General features: G+C 34.4%; 1 protein-coding gene across 1 annotated transcript in view; it reads left to right on the forward strand.

Moving 5' to 3' along the window:
- C9orf72 (C9orf72-SMCR8 complex subunit) overlaps window positions 1-7263 on the forward strand; it is a gene marked incomplete at its 3' end in the record, with an annotated part of 29783 nt that extends 22520 nt beyond the window's left edge. The window contains exons 8-11 of the mRNA XM_080709436.1: window positions 1464-1699; window positions 4989-5046; window positions 6858-6967; window positions 7077-7263. Coding sequence (XP_080565562.1) covers window positions 1464-1699; window positions 4989-5046; window positions 6858-6967; window positions 7077-7263 — 591 coding nt within the window. The remainder of the gene's footprint in view (window positions 1-1463; window positions 1700-4988; window positions 5047-6857; window positions 6968-7076) is intronic.
- Window positions 7264-9793: the final 2530 nt, after the last annotated feature.

The following is a 9793-nucleotide window of genomic DNA, read 5'->3' on the forward strand; positions in this document are numbered from 1 at the left end:
TTTAGCTACAAAAAAGAATGAAACTATGTCATTTGCTGCAATATGGAGGACAATGTTAAGTGAAATAAGTCATAGATAAAAACTGTGTGTTCTCACTTATATATGAAAGCTAAAAAGTTGATTTCATAGGAATTGAGAGTAGCTTTGTCAGGGTGTGGGGTAAATGGGATTGAAAAATAAATGGTTAATGAATACAATTGGATAGGAGTAACTTCTTATATTCTGTAGCACAATAGAATAACTACAACTGACAAGAATCAATTGAATATCTCAATAGGTAGAAGATTTTGAATGTTTCCAATGAAAGGAAATAATGACTTAATTGAGGTGATAAATATGCCACCCTGATCAAATCATTTATGCATTGTGTACATGTATTGAAATGTTGCTCTAAACCCCATAAATACACACAGCTACTATGTGTCCATGAAAAACAAAATATAATTAAAAATGAAATTGATGCAAATAAACTTTCACTTTTCCAATTTTAGAAATTTGAAAATTTGTACTTCTTCCTACCAAAAGTATAATAAAGAGTTACTGCATTGATTTCCTCTTCATTGTCTCATTGAATTATTTAATTTTAGTCCTGAAAGAGTTCTATATCAGATACGTACTAGAAAATTAAAATTACAACTTAGTGAAAAGTTTTTACTTAAGAGTTCTTAATACAAATCAAAATTACATACCTTTCCAGAAAATACCTTGACATACAAAGATGATAGCACAGTATTATAAGAATGAAAAATATAAATAGCTTCTACCTGATAGAACTTAGCATACAAGACAGTACCTTATATACAGCAGTTCTTTGTTACATGGTAACTGGCTACCAAATTGACTACACCTATAAAGAATAATGTTTTACTTATAAAAATACATAGCTAAACATGGTAATGCATACCCGTAATTCCAGCAACCTAGTGAGACCCCTTTTTTTTATTTTTTGAAACACAAAAAATAAAAAGGGTTAGGAGTATAGCTTGGAGGTAGAATGTCCCTGAGTTGAATCCCCAGTACCACAAAAATAGAATTATCAAGAAAAAAGCTCATTGTAATTTCATAATCCAATAAATAACTGTTATTAATATTTGCCATATATCTTTCCAGTTTTTTTCTTCTGTATATGGTTTCTTCTTCCCTCTCTCCTTGGACAATACTTTGTATGTTCTAACCTGCTTTTTCATAGCATATTGTAAACCTCATTTGGTATCAATACAAATTTTAATAACTCGTTTTGCCTAAATAATAAATTCCTTTTTATTTATTTAATTTCATCTCTTTTTAGGCTGTTTCCAATCCTTTGCTATTAAAACCAGTGCTTCATGAACATTGAGTGTCACTAAGATGTGGCACACAATCATAAGTTTTTTAGAATAAAATTAAAGCCAGTGTTTTTAATTTAAAATTGACTTAATATCACTTTGCCTGTAAGACAGTAAGCTTTGCTTGCATTTTGCCAGGATTCAACAGGAAGCTTTGTACTGCCCTTCCGGCAAGTCATGTATGCGCCATATCCCACCACGCACATTGATGTGGATGTCAATACTGTCAAGCAGATGCCACCCTGCCACGAACACATTTATAATCAGCGTAGATACATGAGGTCAGAGCTGATAGCATACTGGAGAGCCACTTCAGAAGAAGACATGGCTCAGGACATGATCATCTACACAGATGAGAGCTTCACTCCTGATTTGTACGTAATGCTCTACCTTCTCATTCTGTCAGACAGCAATATGGAGCTATCTTTCATGAGTAAATCAAAAAAAGCATATTGTATTTAAAGGGAAAGAAATGCCACTAGCCTAAAGATGCTTGAAGAATCATTCAGCCTTTTTTCTTTAATGTTCATTTTTTAATACAATTGTGTTTTCCCTAAAGTAGGTTAAAATTAACTCGAAATACTTTAGTGTTCACATATTCATTTAACAAATATTAAATAAGGCCATATACTAAAGGCTGAGGTTAATGGTCAGTTACAGCATCCAGTCCCTGCAGTGCTTATATTGTAGTGTGTAACAGTCTAAACAGGCTTATTAACTAATTATTTTTCTTATATATAAATATAATATAGCAGAACTGTTTAAGTATATTAAGAGAGCACTTTTTTACTTCATGTGTAATTGTTACTTATTTCCTACCAGAAAGTGTGATTAGTAAACTAAAAAAGAAAACTAGTAATAATTAAATGTTGGTAGTAGACAATTAGGAAAAACAAATTGATAAATTTATAATCATAAAACTTCAAGAAAACACTTAAATGATGTTTTGAAGTCAGGAAAAGAACTCTAGTATGCTATTATAGTTCTTTTGAATCAATTAAAAGTGCTTTGGAGCTGAATGTGGTGGTACATGCCTATAATCCTAGTACTTGGGAGGCTGAAACAGGAGAATCACATAGCCTCAGCAATTTACCAAGATTCTCAGCAACCTAGTGAGACTGTTTCCAAAACAAAAATTAAAAAGGACTAGGGGTGTAGCTTGGAGGTAAAATACTCCTGAGTTCAGTCCCTAGTAATACATGTAAACACACACACACACAGCTTAGAATAGATTGCTAGCATGTAGAATGCACTAAAAAAATCACTATAATAATCCAGGTTCAAATGTAAACCAACAGTAAAATTGGATCTAGCAGCCCTGTCTTGTGTTTCTAAGAAAAATTTTGTACTAAGGCAGTATGTGGAGCACTAGTATAAGCTATCTATTAAAAGCACAGAAAAGGAGCGTCATGTCCAGAGGATCCCCATAGTCATAGATCTCTAGGGCAGAAAGATGACTTAATTAGGAACCATCTTTCCCCACTTCCCAGTTTTCTTGTTGACTACTTTGAAAAACAGATTGGACAAGTAAGAATTCCACATCACTTGAGTTTTTGCATATTAGTAATTTTGGTACAGGTACAGATATTCTCAAAATTAATCTGTGCCTTTAAGCATTTTCTTCTTTCCAAAAATGCTTAGTAGTTTTTCTTTTTTTTTTTTTTTTTGGTTTGGGCACTTGGAAACTTTTTATTGATGCTTTGTTGTCATATATCTTAATGAGGTACAAGATGGTAGATGCATACATGCACACATCGTTTAGCCCTTCCCCATTTCCCACCCTATTACCTCCCCCTTCCCTCCTTCTTGGGTTTGGCAAAGTGATTGACTTTACTATGTTAGTGAACATACAACATGTACATGGGGAATTTCCCTCTTCCCCCTTCCATCATCTTCAGGTCGCCTTATTTGCTCATCTGTGTTTTCTCCTTCTTTGTCTAGAGTTCCTCTTATGACCCTTTTTCTCCCTAGCTTCCACATATTTAGGGAGAGCATCCAAATTTTACTTTTTGTGCCTGACTAACCTCACTTATAATGTCCTTCAGTTTCATCTATTTCCTCAAAAATGATGTAATTTTGTTCTTCTTTATGGCTGAGTAAAATTCCATTGTCTACATATCCCATAGTTTTGTAATCTATTCATCTATTGATGAATATCTTGGCTGGCTCCATAGTTTGGCAATTGTGAATTGTGCAGCTATGAACATAGATATATACATACATTAGTCTGTTAGTTTGGTTTTCATTCTTTTGGGTAGATACCCAGAAGTGGATCGTATGGTAGGTTAATGTTCATTCTTCTGAGAATCCTTCATACTCTTTCAGAGTGGTTACACTAATTTGCAGTCCACCAACAGTGTTGTAGTTTCTACTTCTTCACATCCTCACCAGCATTTGTTGTTGTTTGTGTTTTTAATGATTGCCATTCTAATTGGAGTTAGGTGAAATTTCAGGGTAGTTTTGATTTACATCTCTCTAATTGCTAAAGATGTTGAACGTTTTTTCATACATTTATTGACCATTTGAATTTCTTTTTTAGTAAAGTGTCCATTTAGTTCACTTGCCCATTTTTTATTGCATTATTTGTTTTCTTATTAGTGAGTTTCTTGAGTTCTCTTTATATTCTAGATGTTAGTCCTCTATCAGAGGAGTAGTTGGCAAAATTTTCTCCCATTCTGTAGGTTCTCTGTAGGCTCTCTGTTGAGGTTCTTTATAGTTTGCTGTACAGAAGCTCCACAGTGTAATGCAGTCTCACGTATTGATCCTCCTTTTAATTTCTTGTGCTTTGGGGTCTTGTCAGGAAAGTTTTTACCTGAGTCTCTGTGTTGAAGTGTTGGACCTGTGCCCTCTTCAAGGAGCTGCAAGGTCTCTGATATGATTTCCAAGTCTTTGATCCCTCTTGAATTGACTCACAAAACTGCCAAACAAAATCTAGCAACATACATCTAAAACCACATCAAGAAAATCATACACCATCACCAAGTAGGGTTCATCCCAAGGTTGGTTCAAAGTTAGTGAGACCCTGTTTCAAAAATAAAAAATAGAATCTGGCTGGGAGTGTAGCTCAGGAGTAGACTATCCTTGGGTTTAATCCCCAGTACCACTAAAAAAAGAGAGAGAGAGAGAGAGAGAGAGAGAGAGAGAGAGAGAGAGAGAGAGAGAGAGAGAGAGAGAGAGAGAGAGAGAGAGAGAGAGAGAGAGAGAGAGATAAAGTGCGCGCGTGCGCGCGCGCTCTAAAATAGACTGGTAGATTTTATACATACTCTTCCTGGGAATAGCTTATACTATTCAGAGAAAATAATTATATTTTATTCTCACATATAACAGTAATATACAAATATACCCTTGAGTTAAAAATGAATGTGTGTGTATATTTTTATTGTTATATTTGATTTGGGATACAGGTTTTTTTGTTGTTTTTTTGGGGGGAGGGGGGTAGATGTTGTTTTGGCTCTGGGAATTGAACCCAGGGCCTCAGGTATACTGAGCACACATTCTATCACTGAACTATACCTCTAGTCCCTGAATATATATTTTCTATCCACAAATGTAGACATATTATTACAAATATGTTTATATATAATATCCCATTTATAGGAAGGGGTTGTGTAAAGTAGTTATAAGTAGTCATTTTAACATTCAGCCTTATTTTTTTCTTCATAGAAATGTTTTCCAAGATGTCTTACACAGAGACACTCTAGTGAAAACCTTCCTGGATCAGGTAAATGTGGAACCAGACATTGTCACAGTGAATAATATACTATGTCTTCTTTTGAAATATGTTCTACAGTGCCTGTACCATCTATCTCAAACATCATAAAATTAAGTCCTTATTTTTTGTGTATAGTGCCTATGTCCTTTTCAAAGTCTCTAAATGATTTTTATTTTGAATTATTAATGGAGAGTAGTCTGTACATTAACAATTAAAGATCTTGCATGTCTTACTTCAAATAATATTTTAATTTCTAGTACTACCCTCTAACACAAAGATGTTTTGTAGAGGAGAGGGGGATATTTATTTGCATTAACTGAGCAAACTTTCTATGTGTGTGTGATACAGGAGATGGATAGGGCATTCTACCTCTGAGCTACACCCCCAGCCTTATTTTTTATTCTTTATTTTGAAACAGGGTCTCTCTGAGTTTCAAAGGGCCTCACTAAGTAGCTAAGGCTGTCAACAAACCACAATCCTCCTGTCTCACCCTCCCAAATGCTGGGATTACAAGCATGTGCCACCACACCGGGCTCCAAAACTATTTTTAAAACTTAGTGTACTTCTGTTTAAATGTTGGCATCTTCATTGTCTGCCCCCCCCCTCTCTCTCTTTTTTTTTTTTTTTTTTTTTTTGCGGTACTGGGGATTGAACCAGGGGCATTCTACCTCCGAGCTATATCCCTAGCCCTATTTTTTTACTTTTTATTTTGAAACAGGCTCTCTCACTAAGTTGCAGAAGGCCTCACTATATAGCTGAGGCTGGCTGCGAACCCACGATCTTTTGTCTCAGCCTTAGCCTTGTAGTACTGGGGTTACAAGCATGTGCCACCATGCCCGACTGTCTCATTCTTTTTAAAAACATCTACTTAATTATACATTTGAAGAAAACAATAAATTAAATGAGATTTATTTCTTAATGTGACAAAGCTTTGTCATAATATCACTTCGGAGATTGGGCCAGAAAATTATATCATAGATGTAGCTTTGAAATAATAAGATCTTTATGTTGACTAGAAATTTTGGATCCAGGTCCGTGCAGTCTGTGATACATTGCAAAATTCAAGGATAATTGGTGGTCATCTAATTCCATGTTCCAAATGTTCAAACTGAAATAAAATCCCTCCTACCACCCACACATCCCCCTCACTTCCAAGAGTATAGATATATGAATATCTCAAAGCTATAGTCTAAGCATGGCCCAGCTTCTGTAAGCTTCACTTTCATATTAAGATTTGGTTAGAAGCCAGGTGCTGGGGTGCACCCCTATAATCCCAGTACTTGGGAGGTTAATGACCAGCCTCAGCAACTTAGCGTTGTACATTTAGGAACAGACATTCAATATCATGATGCACCTGACATCCCCTGAGTCTTAGTACTTAGCGTTCCTAATTCTGCAATTCAGCAATACCCTGTTTCCAAATAAAAATAAAATAGGGCTGGGGATATAACTCTGAGGTAGAATGCCCCTAACTCAATCCCCTGTACCACAGAAGAAAAAAAAAAAAAAAAAGTTTGGTTAGAAAAAGTTAAAGAACAACATGAAATAACTTAGATAGTGATTATTCTTAATAAACATAGATATATTTTTACATAGAATGAAAAATTTGTATATGCTTTTAAAGATAAAATAAACTTCAAAACTGTCCAATTTTTTTTAGACCCTGTGTTGCTACCATACTTCTTTGTCTTAGGGGGTATCAGTGTTGAAAGGGCTTTATTGTGTATTACCTGCCAGAAACTGTCAGCACTGTCCTAGAAGCATGCTGTGTACACAGAATGGGAGAAAACTGTGTCTTAAGATGCTCTATTTTCCCGCAGGTCTTTCATTTGAAACCTGGTTTATCTCTCAGGAGTACTTTTCTTGCACAGTTTCTGCTAGTCCTTCACAGAAAAGCCTTGACACTAATAAAATATATAGAAGACGATACGTGAGTAAAACTCCCTATGGGAGAAAAGCCTTTGTACATTACAGATTTTTTGTTCTCTTTCAATATTTCTTATAATGTTTGGGGTTTTTTTCTTCTTTATTATTTGTAGGCAGAAGGGGAAAAAGCCTTTTAAATCTCTTCGGAACCTGAAGATAGACCTTGATTTAACAGCAGAGGGCGATCTTAACATAATAATGGCTCTAGCTGAGAAAATTAAACCAGGCCTACACAGTTTTATCTTTGGGAGACCTTTCTACACTAGTGTCCAGGAACGAGATGTTCTAATGACTTTCTAAATGTATAATCTGTTAAGTATATTTCATCACAATCACGATTGCTGTTAAAGTAGCTCAGTGGTGTGGGAAACTTCATTCCCCTAAGTCATGTCCCCAGAGTCCTACTCACAATTGCAATTCAAGGTAGTTACACTACACTTGCCACAAGAGGTCTGAGCCTCAGGGGATGTCAGGTGCATCATGATATTGAATGTCTGTTCCTACGTGTACTTTCTTAGGGACTTATGTTTACAGTTATAATAGATTTATCGCTATCTTTAAAAGATATGGTAACAGGAATATAAACTTGACCACAACTACTGTTTTTTGAAATTTATGATTCATGGTTTACATGTATCAAAGTGAAATCTGAATTAGCTTTTACAAATATACTAGTTGACTTTCCATTTTTGGTGTTACTTGGTGTGTAGGAGTTCTTTTAATACTTTTGCAATCAACTGAAAATTAGAATATTCAAATATTTCAGTTCCACAGAAATGAAGTTAGCTTGAATATAGGTGAAGTTTTAGGAAGAAGTTTGATCAAGCAGATTTTTAATTGAAAATGGATTCTTAGATTCTACTTTATTTACTTAGTTAGTCCTTAAAATTCAGTCTGTATAACTGTCAACCAATTATTTGTAGCTTCTGATTATGATAAACCGTGGTCAGTGTGTTTTTTGTTTACTTATTGTTGTCAATATCCTATGTTGTTGAGCTCTGTTCAAAAAAATAGGAAGTTGGATTTTGTTTTAGTAGCTGTTGCCAATTTTTTAAATTAATTTTCATCATTTTCAAGCCAAATTGAAATGTGTGCCTCCTGTGCCTTTCCCCACCCTCCCTTCGAAAATATAATCACTTGGAAGAAGTTCAGGATTCACTGGCCGGCCACTTCCAAATCTTTTTCCATCTTATTTTACTCTTGCAAAGTCTACTAGGTACCTAGTCTGGCAGTCATTGAACTCTGAGGTTGTAAAATGCATTAAAAATACACTAACTTAGAAGATCTTTTTTCAAGAAGAGAAAAACGTTTTTCTTCTCCTTTCTCTTTATGTTTCTGCCCATATATCTGAAGTTGTTGCCTGCATCACATAAGAATAGCAGGAGAAACTTTGCTGAAGTGCTATTTTTCTAGGTGCTATTTTGGCAGAACTAAGTGGTCTGGGTTTTTTTTTTTTTGTTTTCTTAATGTGTTTGGACCATTGTTTTTTGCTCTAAAATAATTATCAACCTGTGCTAGAGAGGTGTTGACATAGGAGTATGCACAAACACAAGTAAATCTTTTTATTTAAAACTATAGAAGTAAAATGAAAGGGAAAATATATTTAGAAGAAATGGATAAACTTGAGCTCTTCTGCCCTCACCCATGAAATTTAACAAAAAGGCATGCTTCTGTTCTGAAAGGTCACAGTAGCATTCACATCATGAGTCAGAAAGATGTAGGCATCTTTATTTTTAGATAAACTGAACGAGATGACTGATTTACATGTAGCTCAGTCATGAGAAAGCTAAGAGATTCCACCTTTTAGCATCCTGTGTTCACTTTGTGCATTTTACACAGTCGATACTTATTTAAGTGCTGACTTACTTCCTTTTGCTGGTTTACTGTATTGTTATTTAGAATGTAAAGTGTACAGTGAAATAAGTTATTAAAGCATGTGTAAACATTGTTATGTATCTTCTCTCCAAATGGAGAGCTTTGAATAAATGATCTTTGAAATTTTGTCTCTCTCAGTTATTTGTTTAGAGCACACAATACTGAAACACAGATTAGCTTCTAGTTCAGCTGACCTCATGCAGGATCAAAACTTTTTAAAATTAATTTTGTATTTTCAAATGAAATGTATTTAGAGGTTCTGTATGATGCTAGAATCATAATGTTTAAAATAAAAAAGCTTCCTGCTTAACATCCCGAGTTGTGTTTTGATTTTTTAAATTAAATATAACCTATTTTGTTTCATCATCCCAGGTGTGAAACATCTATAAAAAGTTAAATATAGCGTGGTGGCGCACGCTTGTAATCCCAGCATTAGGGAGGCTGAGACCCAGAGGATCGCAGTTCGCAGACAGCCTCAGCTACTTAGTGAGGCCCTCTGCAACTCAGTGAGACCTGGTTTCAAAATAAAGAATAAAAAATAGGGCAGGGATTGTAGCTCGGAGGTCGAATGCTCCTGGGTTCCATCCCCAGACCCATAAATAAATAAATAAATAAATAAATAAATAAATAAATAAATAAATAAATAAATAAATTCTTTTTTAAAAAGTTAAATATAACAGAAAATATAATTCTGTAATATATAGTATAAGTGTTATACTGTGAATTAGTTATATATGTTATCTATAGTTATAATGTAATTATAATATGTAAACTATAGAGTATGATTTATGGTCTATTTTAATACAGTCTATTTCAATTTTCTTGAAAGATTTGCAGAATTGAAAACTTTGGACCTAATGAACTAACTTTCAAATGAAAAATAATACTTAGGTAAAATCTTTTTTTAAAAAAAATTCTGTTGTAGCAGGCGTGTTAGAGCATGCCTCTAAACCCA

This window comes from Muscardinus avellanarius (assembly GCF_963383645.1).
Source record: "Muscardinus avellanarius genome assembly, chromosome: 13".
Taxonomy (NCBI): domain Eukaryota; kingdom Metazoa; phylum Chordata; class Mammalia; order Rodentia; family Gliridae; genus Muscardinus; species Muscardinus avellanarius.